The sequence below is a fragment of the Ostrea edulis genome, chromosome 7, assembly GCF_947568905.1.
Source record: "Ostrea edulis chromosome 7, xbOstEdul1.1, whole genome shotgun sequence".
Classification (NCBI taxonomy): Eukaryota; Metazoa; Mollusca; class Bivalvia; order Ostreida; family Ostreidae; genus Ostrea; species Ostrea edulis.
In genome coordinates, this window is record NC_079170.1 from 17,956,719 (window position 1) to 17,978,302 (window position 21,584).

At 34.3% G+C, this 21,584-nt stretch overlaps 1 protein-coding gene across 3 annotated transcripts; it reads left to right on the plus strand.

Moving 5' to 3' along the window:
• The first annotated feature begins 492 nt into the window (after positions 1 to 492).
• Positions 493 to 21,070, plus strand: LOC125653822 (uncharacterized). 3 transcript variants are annotated; one of them, XM_048883460.2, is made up of 3 exons: positions 493 to 1,571; positions 1,661 to 1,717; positions 4,183 to 9,590. In XM_048883460.2, the coding sequence occupies exon 3, from the start codon at positions 7,164 to 7,166 to the stop codon at positions 8,940 to 8,942; it is 1,779 nt and encodes a 592-aa protein (XP_048739417.2). In that variant the 5' UTR covers positions 493 to 1,571; positions 1,661 to 1,717; positions 4,183 to 7,163; the 3' UTR covers positions 8,943 to 9,590. The 3 variants fall into 2 exon arrangements, with proteins under 3 accessions (XP_048739420.2, XP_048739417.2, XP_048739419.2); XM_048883463.2 differs by lacking the exon at positions 4,183 to 9,590 and adding an exon at positions 19,844 to 21,070.
• Positions 21,071 to 21,584: the final 514 nt, after the last annotated feature.

Here is a 21,584-nt window from a genome sequence, read left to right on the forward strand (position 1 = left end):
TATAATTTGCGAAATGCTAAGATTTAAACGAGATTGTTAAAACCCCTAGTAACATCAACTTATTTGTTACATGAAGTAGCCTACCTAAGAAAAGTTGAACATGTTCTCGCAAATGAAATCAGATAAGGAACATAAACACAATAATGATGCAAGTGATAATGAAATATTGGAACAAAGTTCAATTCCACAAAAAGTTGTTTGTTTTCTTTTAGAATCTAAATCTAATTTACAACTCTACTTGTATATGTTGTGGCAGAACACATGATCCGCGATATTATGTGACAAATACACAAAATAGAGTAATAAAAATGCTTTGTGTGTACATGCATTGCTAAATACCGTAATCCAATTTAAAAGACTGAAACTCGATCAAACACTGTCTATTCATGTACCTCGGTATTAATAGGCGTGGGTTGGATATACTTGACTGCCTCTCTGTATGCAGTATTCGATCACTGGTATCAGGTTTGGCAAATATATTTGTCACAGTTTTGTAAAAGTGAACTATGTGTCGATTTTAGAGGTATCTATATGATAAACAAAGGAAGTGGATTTGTTAGTCATTGTCTCTTGATATGAGGATTCACATAAAGAACGTTAACTCGGGACCAAAAAAAGAAACCCAAACAGATTGTTAAATACCGGAGAGTCAATGGGAGTTTAGGTATCGATCGAAGTTTTCATTGAAAATTAATTTCGTTTTGAATGAGCAAGAATGCATTCTTCTGTAAAGGAAGATAATTTTATGTTGTTGATCCAAGCTCTTCGATTCACGAACAAGGGACTTAAACAATACGTTGACATTTGTCTGGAAGATATTTATTGTGGGATCATTCGAAATGTGTCCAAAGTTGTTCCAACCTGCAACACTTATTGCAACAATCTACCTGGAAATCAATGGTGTGGATATTGTGAGAAATGGAAGACAGAAATAGACAGTTATGTTCGGCTTTCATCCTTCAAGAATAAAATAAAATGGCAAGACATTGACTTTAGAAAGTTAACAGGACCGGACGGAGATCTGGCAAAAACTGAATTATTTTCAATCTACATCAGACGGTATCCAAATACACCGGTAGAGTTTGATATTCAAGCAATTTTATCATTGTTTCAGAACTGTGTTTATTTTGACATCGGAAAAAACAAGACTCTTCTTGATTCTGTTCGCAACATTAGGAATAAACATTTTGCCCACACGATAAATTTTGAAATCATTAACAAGAGCCTGAAAGATTCAATTGATAAACTGATTCTTTTGTTTCAACATCCATCAATGATGAATCATGGAAAGTTAAAGTATAGTATTGCCATGCTAAAGAGACTGAGAAAAAAGAATATGGAACTGGTTGAGATGAGTACACATGCACTTTGTAGAGAGGTCTTTGAACTCCGATACGATTCTACCACGGCAAACAGAAACATAGACTCATGTTTATTGCCACAGTCCACAAGGACAGCGGCCATCAGATCGATATGGGGACAGTGTCATTACATTACCGTTTTCTTCATCCTTCTCATATCCTTCATTACGGCACATTGGTTAAAGTTCGAGGCAGACACTAACATGAAAGGTAAGCACGTGTATAAAAGATTATGATGCAGTTTAATGTACATTTGTCTCTCTCCAGATCAGATTCTTGAAGTGAATTTTGTTTTATAGATTATTGGTACTCTATAGTGACCAGAGGTTCTCCTCATGAACTCTATAATCCAAAGGGTAAGTTCAAAATATCAAACCTTTACAAGTCAACAGTTGAGGAAAATTCTGACTTCGCTAAGTTCACATTTAAATATTACCTCACAACTCCATTGCACGTTGGTATGTTATCATTCTATATGAAAGGTGAAGATAACGAACAGTGATGAATCTGATAACGCCTATAAGCAATACAAAATAGATAGTTGGGCAAACATATACCCCTGGACACACCAGATATGCGATACATTGGGTAAACGGGAGGGTTCTTATTTTTATTTCACAAAGGCAAATCCACCAGCAGGCTTGGGGTCAATTACGTAGCAATGTAATGTATTTACCATTACTTTAAAACAAGGTGTTGCACGTCCCATGTTAATTTCCCTAAAGGTGTTGCATGAAAGATCGAAACATTTAAATTATTGAAATATATGATAAAACCATTTGGAACGTATGTCTTGATTCGATAATTTTTGAAAATAAGTTTAAAAGACGTGTATTGACAAAATTAGCCCAAATATTTCGACTTTAAATCAAGCAATAAGCGATTTATATGATTTTTAACTTTAAAACGGAGGAGTATCCCCAAATTAGTGAAAGCCTGCCTCCGTGAAACAAAAGACATTTAACATGAACATGTTCTTCGAGTTTTTCTCTAAAAAACTGTCGCTTTGAAATTTTGTTTCACGATGGCATTTTTTTGTAATTTAAAAAAAAATCGAAACGACTTCACTGCTATTATTTTCAACTTCACTTGTACGTTAATTTTCCTTAATAATGTATGGTCTACTGCGTGCTTCAGTGGTTAAAAAAGAGGTCATCAACTCTTGTATATAAAGATGTTGTCAATTTTTAAAACGACCGGGTTCGACTCCCTCACATTTTTGTTCATATTACGTTTTCAATCTAGATTGTTTTTTTTTTCTGAATTGAAACACGCTTCTAGTTTTTATGAATGTTTCATGTCAAATCTCTGTTTATTACCGTGTGTCGAGTTTGGAATAAGCTTCCAACCAGGACACTGTTTAGTTCGTGAATATGACTCTGAACAAACACGCCGAATACAGCATACAATACCTGTGATTTAATAATCAAGGCTGCTAACGAGAACTTGTATGTTTTTCTGAATGAAAGTTATTGACAAAGGCATGGTGCCTTTTACGAAAAAACTGTTGTGAACTTTGCAGAGCTTTGGAAGAAAAACTTTAAGGCCAAACAAGGTAAATAACCGTTAAACAGTTTGAGTTTATATGTATTCCAGTAACAAATTGCTATGTTGAATAAATTTTTACTGGTGCATGTACTTCGAATAATGTTGAACTTTATAAATGCGTATTAAACTTCCCATATTTTGTTTTGTGGCCAGAGTCATGTGCAGTTGTCAATTGTTGGTTGTAGAAAATAATACATACGAGTATAAGAGCTTTTGGACTGTAGTAGTGTAGAATACTAAAGATTTGATACACTCGTAACATGTAACCGTATACATTGTATCTGATATTCAGAAACAAAGAAGACAATTTAATTTTCACGATTTCAAAAGTTATCTTTAGACTACATGTATAATGTATTGACAGATAAAATGTATTAGGTTTGTCCCTAGTACTGGGGAATCCTTCAGGTATTTAAATGGCAAATACGCAATGAGTATAAATATGAAAGAAGGTAAGTTCTACGTCACGAGTGCTGGCATGGAGCTCCGATTAGGGAAAATTCCCGCTTCAGTGCAACACCCTCTTTGACTTATCAGTACCATTACATCTATTTTGAAATATAGTGCATTACATTACACATTACTTGAGAGTGCATTACATTACACATTACATAACTTTAAAAATTTCTTTAGTATCTGTAGACAATTCTTATTGTTTGACTGCTCAATGTATATTTCAAGAATTAAAACTTCACTCAGATATAAAGAGCAATTTCTGGAAACAGTTCACAATAGTTTATTCTGAATTATCACAAATAGCTTTAATTCAATAAATATTTGAAGTGTTTACTTACTATACCTCAACAATTAGAAATTAAATGCTGTTCATTAAATACTATTAACTCTTAAAAACAATATACATGAAGTTGATCCTTTTGTTTATAAGATCTTAAAGTCAATAACTAACATAACGAACAAACCTCAAACATAGGGGTTCCAACAGAATCAACATTTTGCAAATTCTATGATTGTTTACCTGATGAAGATATAGGGCTCATGGTTGGTGTGACCGTTCGACAAGGAATGCTTACTTCTCCTAGGCACCTGATCCCACCTCTGGTGTGTCCAGGGATCCGTGTTTACCCAACTCTCTAGTCTATATTGCTATTGGAGTTATGAGATTGATCACTATTCGTCATCTTCTTTCATCAAGTTCATTCCCTAATGCAAGTATTCATAACAAACATCTATCTATTTCCGTGCTCTGGGAATAAGTATCATGTAAACATATTTATCTAAATATTTGAATTTTTACCCTCTTTCTTGCCAATAGGTTGCAAAACCACTGAATATAAATATCCATATGCTGTTGACATCGACTTTGAATTCTATCGTTCTACACATGACATGCTAGTCGGTCGAAAATGGCTGCTTTATGAATTGGAAAATATAATGCGTTCTTCTCCTAGAGGTGTAATGTTTATAGCAGAAATGGGATATGGAAAATCTGCAATAATGTCTCATCTCGCATGCCAGGACGATCGACGAGAAGCAGGTTATCCAATATTCGAAAATATATCTGTTTTCCATATTTGTACTTTTGAATCCCAAAAGACATTGCTTCCAGAATTATTTGTCAAAAATATGGCGGGAGGATTTGCGAAGTACATACCGAAATTTAAAGAGTATTTGGAGCAAAATCGAAGGTTTAAAGATTATTTTGAAGGTGGAAAATGTCTTGAGGATGCAGAAGGATGTCTAGATTTTCTAATTATCAAGACACTTCAACAACTGAAAAATGAATCAAAAACTCATATTGTTGTCATAGATGCTCTGGACGAGTGTATAGAATATGGTAATAGATTCAATATTGTAAACCTGCTTCGTGGAAGAATTACAAAATTTCCCAAATACATCAAATTTCTAACCTCGTCCCGAAATATATCACGAATATCCCCGATTGGCCTACATTTAACTGTGTTTGAACAAAAAGCAGAGAACGATAAAAATATCAGGGATATTGGTGTTTTTGTTAGTGAGAAATTGCAGAATGCTCAACCGAAGGAGATCAGTAATCTCGAATCTTTATTAAAAAGTTCGAATATGGACGAGATCAGGGACAAAGCTGTGAAATATGGAAAAGGAAATATGCTTTTCGTATTGCATGCATTGAAATTGTGAACAGACACTGAGCAGTCGTCTTTGGGTAACATTCCTAATGCACTTGAAACATTATTTTATGATCAATTTCTCAGAATCTTTGGAAACGATGACGCTACGTTTGGCAGTACTAGAAAAGTTTTAGAAATATTGTGCGCAAGCACTGAACCGCTGTCTGAGGACGAAATTTTCGAAATTGCCAAAATCCCAGAGGCTGATCAGATTAACATAATTAAGTTGATAGGAAATGAATTAAGCCATTTCATCAGACTAGTTCGCGGGAAAGTACTAATCCTTCATAGGTCGCTCTCGAAATTTCTAACAAATAACGAAAGGAGAAGAGAACAATTCTACATCTCAAAGCGAAACGGTTGTGTCCATTTGTCTCACTATTTCCTAAGAAGTGTGAATTCTAAACGGATTTTCAATGATACTGATATTTTACAGTTAACATAATATGTATCTTGCTCCAAAAAACAAGAATTGAAAGATCTCTACTTAAAATATGGGAAAAAATTCTATTCTAGTATTCATTACAGGACTAGATTCACGCATCCTCAAATCTTCCTTCTTCACCGAGCTGCACTAAAATTATTTTCTTACCCCAGTATGTCTCTTTTTCTGGATCTGTACTTAAAATTTCCTTTGGCACATGTTGACGAAAATGACGATGGAAATATCACTGCTTCGTACGTCGCTGCGGCCTATGGTAATCACGAAGGCCTTCTAGCTCTTTTGAAATATGGAGCCAACGTGAATTTTATCAGATTAGGACCCAGAATATTGAATAGTTCTTTTGTTGACATAGTCGAATTCAGCAAACATTCTGCCCAGTGGGAGTATAATCTTTTGAATATTGCCTCTCAAAATGGACACCCCAATGTCATTCGCATTCTTCTCCGAAATCAGGTTCATATGAAACATAAAATTTCCTGTGGACTAGATTCTTTTCAACTGGCTTCCGAATTTGGACAAATTTCAGTTGTGAAATATTTACTCATGCATCATAATAGTGCATTTTCTGACAGTTTGAAGTTTTCTCTCTATCTGGCCTCTAAAAACGGACACGAAGATATCGTATCATTATTATTGTATCATGGAGCTGTTGATTTATGTCTTCCGTGCACAGGGAACATGTATTGGACAGAGTTTCATCAAACTCGTTTACAAGTTATTGACAATGAGTTTGATTTGTGGCAGCTTAACTACATTTTTGAGGATGACAGACGGAGGCTACGATGCGAGACAGCGATAGAAGTGGCAATTCAAAATGGACACACTGAAGTTGTAAAGCGTTTAATATCACATTCAAATTCTAGCCTACTCTGTCGGGAATCTGGTGGTAGAACACCTCTTTTGACAGCTGTTAGGTTTGATCGGACAGAAATCCTACAGTTCTTTATGTCTCTCAACATGTCTTTCGCTCAGCACTGTGTTTCTGGTTATCAGAATAAGGATAAATTTGAACTTAGCAAGACGGAGGAATTGGAATATGATAAAAACATATGTTTAAATAGCATGTCAGTGTTTCATCTTGTCGCTGAGTATGGAAGTTCGAAAACCTTAGTTATGTTGTATGATAATTTCAAAGACGCTTTCTGGACAGAACGTGATGTATTTGGTTCAACACCTTTACACTATCTAGCTTGTCAAGGAAGACTTGAGTTGATCAGTCATTTCGAAAGCAATTACAACATCAGATCATACAATGGTTCTACGCTATTACACTCAGCAGCCATATGCAAACAATATCTCCTTCTTGATTTCCTTCTCACCCGAATACCTCGATCTCCTTTGGATCATAGGAATCAAAGCCTTGTTCATTACCTTGCTCAGAGTGAAAGTTTTAAGTATGAAGATGTAGAATCCGTCATTGACCACAACCAACATTTAACGAAATCAACTTTGCAAAGAATAAGGAAAGAGCTATTTTTCCAAGATGCGATGAAGAGAACTCCGCCTCACTACGGGGCTATTCATGGAAATATCAATTTTCTTCTGCTTTTTTTTTAACTCGATCGGAATCACAAAATTTGGAACGATCTGTTTGAGCTTCGTGACATCAACAATGAGATAGTACTAGATTTGTTGTTTAAAAATTTACCGCCATATAACAGATTTCCGACATCAAATTCCACACGTACAAACTCCTTGATGATAAACCCACATCAACATTTTATCTCTTTAATTCTCAATAAATCATTTCCAAGAAATATGATAGAAAAGAAACTTCCCGTATTATGTGAGTACAGTGTGCGACATGGATATCCTCTTATCTTTGAAACTCTTTTAATAAAATACCAGAAACATAAGTATGATATTATCCATAGTAATGAATGCATATCAATTTTTTTCCATTTAATCCCTGCAATGGATTTTATAGATGCAGCGTATTTCAAATTTGTCAACTTGTCTTCTTTCTTGAAATGTAACTGTGCTAGATGGAAAATGTTTAGATTTCATAAGTTGATGGAAGACCGCAAGAGATCGTTTAGAGTACTTTTAAAGATACTACTGAATTTCAAAATGAACTGTAGTTCTATGGATTTTTGCTATGATGACGAAGGATATAACCCGTTACATAGGGCTGTTATTGGCGGAAATTATAATGCTTTCGAACTTTTAATAAACAATGGAATGTCTGTGAATGTCAAAAGTAAGGACAGGAGGGACGTTCTGCAGTTATTAATTGAACACGCACCATGCATTCAAGACGATTTCGATGTGCTGAATAAAATTTCCTTAAACTTGTCTTTGTCATATACCGAATCAGTAGCCCATATGCGGAGTACAACGTATGGAGATATTGGTTGTTTTATTGCAAGAAATACGACACTTCTAATGAAACGGACTCCGACGCAAATATGCAACAGAACAACGAGCTCTCTCAGCATCGCTCATGTTGTTGCCGCTAAAGGGCTTTTAGAAATTTTAGAAGTTATTAAAGAAACTTTTGGAGAGACATATTACCATTGCTTAAACCATCAAAATATTTCAACTGCCCTTTTATTGAGTGTTTTTGGTCATTCGCAATTACATTTTCTAAATATTGAGATTCCCACCTATCTTAAGGAGTCCATTGTTGCATTATATCTTAAAATTACATTTGACTTTAAAGCTTTTGTTTATCCAAGAGATTCCTTATTTTGGAAATGTAAATATAGAGTAAGAAATTTCAGAAACACAAGATCTTTGCAAAGCTGCGCTGGTAAAGTGGAGGAGGAAAACGCGATACTCATGTCTCGGGTTATCAAACTGAGCGGTTTCAAATCCAGGGAAGAGTTCAGGAAATATTGTGAAATTTGTAACGACAATGAAATAAACCTCGATTCCGGATTTGATACTATTTTGAAAGAATTAAGGGAATACTGGGAGAATCCAAAGCGATACAAGTATAAATACTTACTTCAGCACAAAAAGCAAGAACTTTTATTTGAAAATTGGAATTGTAAAATAAGGAGAGATAGGAAAAGGAGTACAAAATGTCTCGAGATTCTATCTGAGATGATACATTTGAAAAGACATTTACATTCCTATTTCTCAAGAATAAGTGTAAATATACTATTAACGGCTATCATACCTTTATATGATCAGGAGATAATGTTACCTTTCCAATTTCTGCCATATAATGAATATTTGGGTAAGTTAAGCCGTCATTATGTGTACATGTCGATGTTTATCTCACAAAAATATCCTGGATTTCAATTGTCAAAGGAATATGACTACTGGGATGTTTTCAGAAGAAACGGAGACAAAAGGAACAAGAAAATGGTACAAATAATTCTGAATACTCCAGTATCTGAAATTCGGAAATGGAAAGGAACTGAACGAAGCAGGCGTATCATGCTCCATCACTTTGAGCATTCTTATGATGACCTTCCCACTGATAGACCATTGCTTCAATATGAACGACTCCAGAAAAATGACAACTGACATTAACGACAATTGATACAAACTTTGTTTCAGAAATTATGAAAATGGACATTATATGTTCACACAAAGAAAATGAATACATTTTACCATAAAAAATCCTAATTAAATCCAACGTTTTTCAATTATGCTTAATAAAGTGGGTGAAATCTTGGTAGAGTTATATAAGGAAGGATGATATGTTTCAACTTTTGAACACCACAGAAATTTTACAAATTCCTTATAAAACTTTAGTATTTTATATTTGTACTAATTACAAACAGAATAAGTCAATAAATACATATCAACCCATACATCGATAGTTTTATTTGTAGGAAGTGTTCTCAAGAAACCAATATAAATCAATTCCTTGCTTAAAATGTTCGATCCTGAGATTTTTGTAACAGTTCACGCAAATTTTAAGCATATTTTGATTCTAATATCAAGAAAATGGTTAAGAACATACGCTTTTAGTAAAATTTGCAACCAGAAGAAAACATGCGCTTAATTACATGTACAACAAAGAAACTTTCCTGATGTTCTCCATTTAGCAGTTTTCGTTTGAATGATTTATCATAGATATATATCTCTTTCAGAGTGTTTTATTTTGTGTTTTATATTACTGTGTTGACTTAAAATATCATTTCCGTACTGTCGGATAAACTAATACATATTAATACAGTGAAGAGTGATTTTGTTGTTATTACCAGACAAGGTGAAAGATGGCGACCATCTCATTCAATAATTCGAACATTTACAATTTAATTGATTACATTTTCATCAACACCAACTACATGACTATATGATGCATTTAGGGCTGTAATGAACGGATTTACAGTCATGTAACGTAAAGTTTGAACACTGAATGGAACACCAGATACAGGTGGTCATATGCTTTTTTGATTGTTGGAAAAGTTTGTTTTTTTAGGCTCGTGTGATAAACAAATTTACAGCCACGTGATAGTTATGTGAAACGCAAGAGCTTGTTCTGCGTATAGTCAGTTTTTAAATCGAGGCCAGCTACTGACAAACAAGTTCATGGTGCAGGGGTTTCAACAGTCTCGTTTGAAGTCAAGAGTTCGCAAATTATATGGTAGTTATAACGATGTAGATGGCCAATGCAGCCTATCATTGGGTCGAGTGCTGTCTGACGTTTCATTCCGATTGTTAGGCTGTTCTTGGCAAACTGATTTTGATTACGGATAACTCCGTTTACCTGATCAAGATATAGGGCTCATGGCGGGTGCGACCGTTCGACAGGGGATGCTTGCTCCTCCTAGACACCTGACCCCACCTCTGGTATATCTAGGGGTACGTGTTTGCCTAACTCTGTATTTCGTATTGGATTTATGATATTGATCACTGTTCGTTATCGTCGCCTTTTATTTAACAGATCTAGCTGAGTGGTATGATGAGGAGACTTAACATCTGCTGAACTTTCAGATGTCCATATTTCATTATTTGATAAATCGTATCAATATAAAGTCTTTGTTAGATATGCTAACATACGAAATGGACATGGAAATTAACGAACAGTGATGAATCTCATGAATTACACAAAGAATACAAAATTAAGAGCGGGAGAAAAACGGACCCCTGAGGTCTGTTCAGCAGAGCGAGCGCTAGCGATTGTTCGCGGGCGCTCGCTTCTGAACGGTAGAGTTCGTCAAAGTTCTCGCGATCGCTCGCAAACCTGCTCCCAATGTCGTTCACCTTGTAATCCAATATGGCGTCGAATGTTTTGATCAGTCGATCTTTCATTTTATTTTTGACGAAAGCTGCCCTCTGATAGCTTCTGTTTATTCCGGAATGTCGAATTTGAACAGATTTGAACTTTATTTGGGTCGTACAGTTGACGGGAAAAGACAAGGACTTTGAAAACAATAGTTTGCCTCTGAGAAATGACAAATTTTACCACTTTTTGTCTCTATGTAACATTTTTAGAATCCATAGTTACAAATAAGTGGTTCGTCTGTCAAATCTCTTTATCGCCTGCTATCATCAATAATAATGGCTCTTCGGACGAGCGATCAAGCTTCAGATCGGATTCCAATATATATATATATATATATATATATATATATATATATATATATATAAGGTGTTAATTAAGCCTAAAGAAAAACGGAAGACTTTCTTATTTAGTATTGAAAGATGATTTCCTCATATATGAAGAGCCTATAGATAGCCTGTATAGGCCTAATATATATTATATTAGTTATCTTTTAAAAAGTTTTATTTCTCGTGTATCTGCGTTTTTTTTAGATCTTTTCTCATGTACATGATCCTGTAGAAGAAAACAAAAAGGATAAATTTTAAATATACAGATGAATATATCCATTCATTGTGAAACCTCATATATTTAAGCTCCAATTCATGTTCCACTGTTGATTAAACTAGTCCTTAGAAAAACCTACCGCACAGAACATTCCGAAGAAATAGGAGATATATTTTCCCAGGTATATGGTACGCAAGAAAATGTCTAATTCACAGTTGCAAATCATGTGAATTTTACATGATCAAGTACACGGAAAGTCAACACAACGGAAATATCAAACGAGTAAGTAACACCTGATAGTATTTTGGCGGTCGAAAAGTTTTTAACTGAACAACAAAAAACATGCCAGTGTTCTCTGCTTCTATCGCACGCAGAACTACCAGTTTATATTTATATAGATTTGTTACTGATAATTGTGACAATTCGTTATTACTTCCTTGTTTGAAATTTTCATTGTGTTGACTTTCGTAGCTATTTTACATATCAAAGTCACACCTTATTCGCAACCGTGTAATTGAAGACCTACCCTGCAAAAATGTAGGCAATATACATTAAAACATATGACTAATATGGTTTTCGTTTCTGATTGAACATATCGCAAATGTCTAGAAAACGATTTAAAAAAGCACTTTTAAAGTTTGGCATGGAGAAAAATATAATGTAACAATTTATTAATCTTTAATCAGTTGTTCATATCTTATTGTACATTTTTTGAAATATTGCTTTCAATCCAATTAAAAAAATTCGGTTCTATGATCGCTACACCAAAAACAATATAATTTTAATTAGACTGAGTTTGTTTTTATCTTGGATGTGATTAACTATTGAACAGCTGATTTGTAAGGAAGTTGTCACCATTGCGTTAGGTTGTCTTAGAGATAAAATAGTTTTAAAAACCAAACTTGTTTTTGTTGACTAGAAATTGAGATATACTTAATCGGAAACTCATATTAGTTTTAATGTATGTGACCCATATTTCTGTAGGTCCTTAGTTAGACAGGTCAGTCACCAGTTTTCAATTCTATTTTAACACTCACATGCTCTTTCTGACATTCTACATATATACTGATGCAGCTTGTGCTACATTTGTTATTAATTTTCATATTTAATTAGTTTGTTGGTCACTTAAAGCCAAGTTAAAGGATCTTGACCATCGTGAAGAATGTTGACAAAACAATAAATGAAAAAATTGAATGTAAATATCTTCCTTTCCGATCGATTATTAAGCAAATTGTAATGGAGACAAGAATAAAACAAACTACCTAACCCCATATGGTGCTCCCAACCTAGTACCAAAGTGCAGGAACTTAACCGAACATGAATTCACACAATATGATATGATTAACATGACCTTGCTGTTCAGGAGGTCAAGGTAATAGATTATGGAATGAAAGGTCTTGCCAAAAGAAATTTATATAAAAAATCCCTACCTTACGGCAGCTCACTACATTAACACTTACATATTTTATGACTAAGTCACAAGATGGTGATTCAAATGTTTTGTGAAAATACTTGTATTGCAATCGATTTGTTTGTATATTTACGTAGCTTAGTGGATAAGGCATCTGATAACTGACCCGCAGATCCCGAGTTCAAATCCGCGGTTTTTTTTGGTTGGTTTGTTTTGTTTTGTTTTGTTATCTACTGCAATAATTTTTTGAAAACCATCTCTCTCTCCAAAAGTGCTTAATTTTGCCTTTTTGGCAAATATACTTATTATATATCATCATGTTTTTCATAATTAAATCATTTCATGCTGAGCTGATCTGAGAAATTATTTGAACGTGTAATGAGCACCCTTAAATATTTCAGGAGATATTGAAATCTTTGAAATCAGGTTAAGGTCACATCAACATAATTGTTACAAAGAATGTGAAATATAAGATATATGTGTGAAGTATGATAGCCCTATCTATCACTCATCATTCAAAAGTTATGAGGAATGTTAAAGATTTGGACAGGTAGACAGGACAAAAATTATCTATAGACATGGAGAGGGAGGTCATAATCTTTATTGTTTAATCTACACAACGTATTTACAATATACAATAGATTGATTGATTTTATATTGTTTAACGTCCCCCTCGAGAATAGTCCTCTCAAATGGAGACGTCACCATTGCCGGTGAAGGGCTGCAAAAATTTAGGCCTATACTCGGCGCTTACGGCCTTTGAGCAGGGAGGGATCTTTATCGTGCCACACCTGCTGTGACACGGGACCTCGGTTTTTTCGGTCTCATCCGAAGGACCACAGTCTCCTCTTACGACAAGCAAGGGGTACTGTGGACCTATTCTAACCCGGATCCCCATGGGACAATATACATTAGAAAACCGTCACACACACACACACACACACACACACACACACACACATACACACACACACACACACACACACACACATAGAATCGGACATACAGCATACATGATTGTTAACATTTCATACACTCGTACATATATATGCATAATATAGAAAGTGCTATTATTTTATTAGATAAAAAATTGTAGTCCTACTGTGTGATACTGTCGATAAAGTCATATAATTAACCAGATAAAGACTATGGCTTGCAAAATGTCGCAATTTTATACAAATTTTAATTAATTTACAAAAATATTGATTTATATTCAATAATCTACACTGTAGATATACATATGCAAAAACCTCGATTTATATTCTACAATCTTGATATTTATATGCGAAAATCTTGATTTGTATTTGATAGTCTTGATATTTATATACAAAATCTTAATCTATATTCGATAATCTTGATATCTATAGCCAGTATTGTTATGTATACTCAAGAATCTTAATATTTACATGCATATGCAAAAACTTTGATTTCTACATTTAGTTTCAGCAAGAGTTTTTATATTCTGATGGGGCAGATTCCTATACACTGTATATATGTCTTATCATGTTCACTTCAATGTATGGCATACATGTATATGTGATCAGTATTCACGGTTTATTTGTGAACAAAATCAGCCAGTTTCTCAGGTGCAACAACTCTCCTTTCTCCTAAAGCCAACTGCTTTTTCTCATCTTCCATCCTCTCGGCATGCATTTGATGCAAGTCCTCTTTAAATGATGTCACCCAGCTTCGATCCTTTGATATGATGGCAACTTTAGTCTTTTTCTTCTATGGAGAAGGTGTTGCTGATGATAATGGCCGAATAGAGGAAGCCTCACCATGCAGCAACTCCTTCCTCTTTCATTGTTAATTTTGTACCTGAAATTGAGGAGTTTCAAATAAAAACTATGTAATTATAGCCGCACACGTTATTTATTAACAAAACCTTCTTTTAAAAAGACTGGTAGATTTAAAAATAAAAAGATGTGGTGGTACACACATCCCTAAATTTGTCAAAAATGTAAGTATAAATGTACAATATCAACAGCTAAAACATTTCTCAGTCCCCATCAAAAATGTTTTGCTTTTGACATGCTGAATAGATGAAAAATATGAACAGTCAAATATGAACAGTCAGGTAACAATGCCCTCAAGCTCTTGGAAGAGTTTTTTTTATCATCAATATATAAGATTTTTTTGAAGCAAAAATTGTAATTTGTGAGCCTGTGAAAATCTATGAACAATAAGGCTACCCTGCTTTAATATTTATGATCAACATTTTGTAGATCTACAAATGATTTTAAAAGCATAATCTTATAAAGTAATGTATCATTATGGTCAAAATATTTCTGAACTGCGATTGTTTCTTTTTTTTTTTTTAAAGAGGGTGAGGGAATGAAACATGTTTAAAATAACATGAAGCAATACAATAATGAATATACTTAACATTTTGACTACTTACCTAGATCTCCATCAGTACATTATTGTTAGTACTAAGTTCTTTATAACATGTCATCTTTGCTAAAGTATGGAACATAAAAAACAAAATCTGAGGGATTATACAATATAAAAACCCCTGAAATAGGAGGCTCTAGCTGATTTTGAGTATTAAATTAGTCAACATATACAGGTCCCTGGTTGTATTCGATTTCTTTTTTATGCATAAAAGTTTAAACAGTTCCTGCATTCTTAAATTTATAGATCTAAACATGTTTGTCAATTTGGATTAAGGTATACAACATATTTTGAGATGGCTTGTATTTGTTGTGTCAACTTGCAGGTAAAGATAAGTTCTGTACTTTACCAAGCATTTTCCCTTTTCTTCAACCATTAGGATCTCGGGTGAGGGCTACTCCCAGGGCAGTCAAAACAAAATCTCGCAGACCACAGGGGCATCTTATTCGCTTTGTGTATTTATATATGTGTGATTGAGAACAGAGCTCTTATCCTTGGACCAATTTGGCTCCACTTGTTTGACACGCTGTTTTTTGGCTATATTTAGATCTAAAACTTCATAGTTATTTCCGATTTCAAACATTTCGGTTGAGCATCACTGAAGAGACATTATTTGTCGAAATGCGCATCTGGTGCATCAAAATTGGTACCGTATAAGTTTTACAATATGTGTGATAAGATGCCCCTGTGCGCAGACGGAACACTGATACAGAGGATCTTCTCTTGTCCACGACTGAGAAGTGAAGCAGACAATAATAACATAGTGATACGACAAGGGAACCACTTGTTTGTAGCTCAGTATTAATTCTCAATTTCACAGAGACAAAAAGACACGATTGTCCTGTCGATCGTATATTCCGGAAATCATTGTAAATGCTAAATCGTTAAAAATCTACAATCGTGACTTTCGTAACAGTTATAAACTCAAATTGTCCGCCATATTGGATAAAAACAAGAGCTCGCCTCCGTTCAGTTGACAGGTGCGAACCAGATATGACACGGTTAGCGAGCACTCGCTCTACTGAACACACCTCTGAATACACTAGAGGTAGCATCAGGTGTCTAGGAGGAGTACACATCTCCTGTAGACTGGTCATGTTTGCCATGAACCCGATAAAGGACAAGGTACGTTTTGGACCAAATTTGTCCCAGCGTCCAAATTAAATGATATTCCTCAAAATTCTTTCATATGGTGTATACTTCCATAAAATGGTTATGATGTCTTCGTAAAAAGCTTTACTTATGTATAAAACATACCGGTATGTAAATACAGTATAGTTTACGATAACGTTGTGCCATTTTGACGTTACTTTATGCGACGTCATGAACAAGAAAGTTATGTCATGAACTCAATATGAAAATAATCCAATTTATGTCGCCATATGCTGAAAGTTTTATTAAACAAATGTGCACTATGATTTTTATTTGAAAAGTTTAATTGATTTTTTCCGAAAGTTTTAATCAATTGTAGATGATTCGATGCGGCGGGTGCTGTATTTGAAGGACGATTAGTGTAATTGTATCTAAGAATTGTAGAGCAACCCATATATATTCATTCAATTCTAGCATTGTATCTACATTTGCATCCAATCTGCATTGTTTTAATCTAAATTAAATGAATATCATATGTACGTAGCGCGTATATGTACACTTTGTTCTTTTTTTTTTTTCGAGCGCACTAAATGTTTTCAGCGAAGGAACACACACTAACCCAATGCTACATTGGATTGTACATGTAGTAAACAGAACATGAAATTCATTCAGAATATATGTGAAAAGAAATATTATAAAACGAACTTTAAATTCAACACACGACAATGGGACCGAATGTGAACCTTATAGGATGTGATAAGATTTACAAACAATGTGATAAGTTCTACACAAGAGTTGACACTGACACCATGAAAAACCTAACAAAAATAATCTTGTCGGTATTATATTCAATGTTTTAGCATATACACTTGCATCTATTTACACTCTTTATTTGAAAAAAAAAATATACAGGCTCCTGACAATTATTTTTATATAACAAATCTTTCAATGCATTAGTATTTACGCAAAAGAAAAAAGTTTGGATCATAAATCATATTCATTGTCTCAAACCACGTCCGAAGTCCGCATGGGAGAGGATCGTATATTTTGACCCCCCCCCCCCCCCTTCTACCTTTTTATACATGCCGATTTAGTCGCAGATATGAAAACAACCTTGGTTTCCCTGTCTAATAAATCATTCAACAATTCCTTTTCGGCCAGTTTCTAATGATGAATGAAGCAGAGACTGTCTATGAACAGTACCAAAGTCAATCACTGTGACAGTGCATCAGCATATATAATGTCATCAGTCAAAGATATTCATATTTTCCAGCAATTGTCAAAATAATGAAAGGTGTAAGATCTAATCAGTTTTTGACATTACGTTTTTTCACTATACTAGTGAAAAGGACTACTAGATTCTATAATTTACTAGTTCTGCTGATTTGTGACCAGTCTGGCTGCTGAAAGTAGACGGCCGAGTCGCGATGCGACGAGGGGAAGAGTGCAGGAAGGGCTTGTCCCCTCTTAAAGAGGGTGGGGGTCCGGGAAAAAAATTCAAAATCTAGATGCAAATTGTTCATTTGAGACAAATAAATGAAAATTTTATGACCAAATCTAGCCTCTTTTTCCTGATTCTCTCATCAAACCATCATATCTATGCTTGAATATCATGAAGAATACGTCGATGTGTAGCATAGTACCGTATATTGTCGAATATGATATGCACTGATTTTCAAGGATTTTTGGTGTGAGAAAGGGGTGCGCATTGTTTACCAAATAGTTTTGTTTCCCAGGTGAAACTCGGCGGTTAAGTAATGTTTTACTCGGAGACATATCGTATGCTTGTTCACGTTGTTCACCTAATCGATCTCAAGAAAATTACTACAGAACGTAAAACTGTAGAAAATGTTATACTTAACAATGTGTAAATAATTAAATTATTATAAAACAGCCAATTAAGTTTCATTCGATCTTAAATTCATATTAGATATTCATCATCGTGCAAAAGTGCCACGATATCATCAGAACGTGACCATGACCGGCACATGTTTTTCGAAGCCATCGTTGTGTACAAGGACTTCGTCACTTGATTTTGTCAGACACCTATTCAGGGTACTTTCTGCATGCTGCACGATTTCCATGGATCTGGGAATATGCGATTATCTTTTGTAGTAAATGACACGCGACTGACGTACATCATCTATCTAAATGCAGCGAAATTTCGGAGAGTTGTGTTTGAATTCTTCATTTCACTTTATAACATCGGCTATTTGAATTATTTGAAGTTTAAACAAAGAAAATATCGAGTGTTCAAACTTTAATGCTACAAAATAATCATGCTTTGCTAAAATTAATATATTATTACCGCGCTGTATCCAAAATTCCTGTGCTTTGTTGAGAACCTGCATTATTTCCACAAAGATTTCTAATGAAATTGAAAAAGCCAAGAATACTGCTTTGTTAGAATATTTACATTAATCACCGGTAATTGTGTAAATTAGGAAAAGGATATCAAACAATCGTTCCAGTTTTATAAAAATGATAATATTGTGCTCTGGTTTAGTCCTCATTACTTTGCGCACAAATTACATGCAACTTTAATTCCAGAGGGGAGGGAGTGTCCGGACCTCCACCCTAGATCCGCGCATGATTCGGATATAGTCATTAAGCGATGTTTTGTGCACATGTCACTAAATGCTAAGTGACCAACAGTGAGTGGGATGGTTAGAGTGTAAATGCAGGAAAAGAAAGTTCTCCTTATGTGTGAAAATCGCGTTCTAATACTTCAACACCAGTTCCACGATTTAATGATGAAACTAGTAACCAATGACTATAACTATCATGTATTTTTAGATAAGACTATGTCACAGAACACGTGCGTCAGTTATCGACAAATGTAAGATGATTCTATAAACAAATAATTATTACAGCCACGTAGCAACAGGGGAATTTGGCCCACACATTCTTTTGTTTTGAGAATGTAGTTTTTCCATAAATTTTACACGCGAATTTTGTTTTATCCCCCCTCCTTTATGGTCGTACTGAATGCTTGCGAAAATTTAAGCATGAAACGACTAGAGTTGTAGATCTGTTGACATTGATTGCAAATGCAGTCAGAGTCGTTCGTTTCTACTAAAACAGTTTTCTTAAGAAATGTTTTTTATCTATCTGTTTTTTTTTTAATTAATTTTTTTTTTTTACATGTAATGATCGGGGTTCACCGGGTTTGTTCCTCTTGGAACACACAATACAAGCGTATACTTTATCTTTTAGCTTACAAATGAGTAATAATTTAGATATCTAGAGACTACATCGTTCATCTATCAACTACCAACATTCACTCTTATAGCAGGGTAGATGCGAATATTTTATTACCATATATATCATGGAGTAACCTCTCCTAAATGAGTTCAACAACTTTGTAATAAAAACGACATATCGATGAAGTTGGAATTGTTTTGATAGGAAACATGCATGTCATAAAACTACAGGTAGTGCAGCATGTAAATAATGAAGAATATATTGTAATGAATTGATTTTCAAGTATATATATTTAAAGCCTGTAGGTTTGACTTGCTACTAATTCAATTTTTACGGGGAAAACTCTCGCACTATTATGCTCTGATATAAAGGTACCGATTAAGCTATCGCGCTTTCATTTTCGATATTATTAAACTTTTTATTTTATAAACAAAGATTGCATTCGGTTGCAGACGTGCATTTATTTTTAAAAAGCCATGCCAAAGCCATAATAAAATTCTTACTTAATAACATACATATGTATCATGAGTGTTTTTTTTTATTCAGATGGACAATCATTAGAAAGGCGTTGAACCCGGCCACATATACCATATTTTCACGATTAGGTGCACAGCCTATATATATATAAAGCACTGAAGAACCAACAGCATTCAGTATCCAAAACTGTCGGATCTATATTAAATAGATACAATGGTCAGGGGAAATAATTATATCAAGCACTAGAATGACCAACGACATGAACAATTGGAATTGTCAAATTTTCCGGACAACCTGTCCCTTCGTCAGGACGGGAAAGGATTACATTATGGAGAAAACAAAAATATAATTAACAATAAGCACTAAAGCTACACTACAAAACTAGCTAAACACTTTTCCAGCGGATTACATGTTGCAGGCTCTGTTATTAATTCAAAAAAGAATAAGAATCAGAGCGTGAACTCATCATGTCTGGTCACTGTGGTATCAGTCGGTAAAGTGTGAAATTCATTAATGGACGAACTAACTTGGCCGATCAAAAGGTGAAACAGTTAATCCATACATCGTGGTATTCTCCCCTAGATCAAACTATTGAAAATCTAAATTTCAGATAATAGTACATGAAATTGGTGTAATGTCTAAACTATTGGTTATTTGTAAGAAACTAAAAATGGAACTTGTTGATGATGAGTGCCAACGATGTTGGCAGTTCTGGTACTGCTATGCATCCAGTTGGTGAAGCAAGGCGATGTATCGTTGGTAATATGAGGCGGTAATTGTAATTGTAATTAAAAGATTTATATAGCGCCCTATCAACATTAGTTCTCTAAAGCGCTTTACAAATGTGAAAGAAAAGATAATATAAAATCGATGTGCACATACATGTGAATAAAATATTCATAGTGTCAAAATTAAAATGCATAAATATTATTATTAATATATAGCGATATGATATGATTACCCTAATAGCATATGAAACAATCTAAAACAACCCTTAGGAATAATTAAATACAGAAAAAGGACATAGGTATAATAACAAACAGCAGGTTTTTTTGTTGTTGGTTTTTTGTTCATTAACAGCAATGTAAGAGTTGTATGTAAGAGCACTTAGTATATAAAAATAATCACAAATTAAAAGCTAATCTAAAGAGATGCGTTTTGAGGTCCACTGTGGTATCAGTCGGTAAAGTGTGAAATTCAGATATTTTACGCAGATATCTTAAGAGAAATAAAGTTATGAAAAATAAACCGTTGTCGTTGATCAGAGGGAGAATAACATGGTCATATCAGGAATAGGTTTAGCCAATGTTCATTCTGGCAAAGTCAATCATTTTGTTAATGCCGTTAGGACGGAATGACTTTAGTCTGTGCATCCAGAAATATATATATATATATATATATATATATATATATATATATATATATAACCGGTTAAAGTTTGCTTGGTAACCATGATGTCGTGAGTTTGAGACCCGCTCGTGCCATGGCCGCGTCAAACCTTAGACGTTAAAATAGGTAGAAGTGGCTCCTTCGCCAAACGCTCTGCATTTAGAAGTAAGAATAAGGGGTTTATCGGATTTGACCTTACAAACTAAGGTCCCATGTCGCTGCAGGCGTTGGCATGATAAATAGCCCTCAGTGTTACGATCCTGAGCGCTAAGCAGAGGTCTAAATTTGTGGTACTTACCGTACAGCTGGTAAGCAGAAAACCAAAAAAAAAAAAAAAAAAAAAAACAATATATGTATATATAAGCGCTAAAAAGGCTACGACACTGTTGATTATATAAAACTCAAATTTTCAACCCAACCT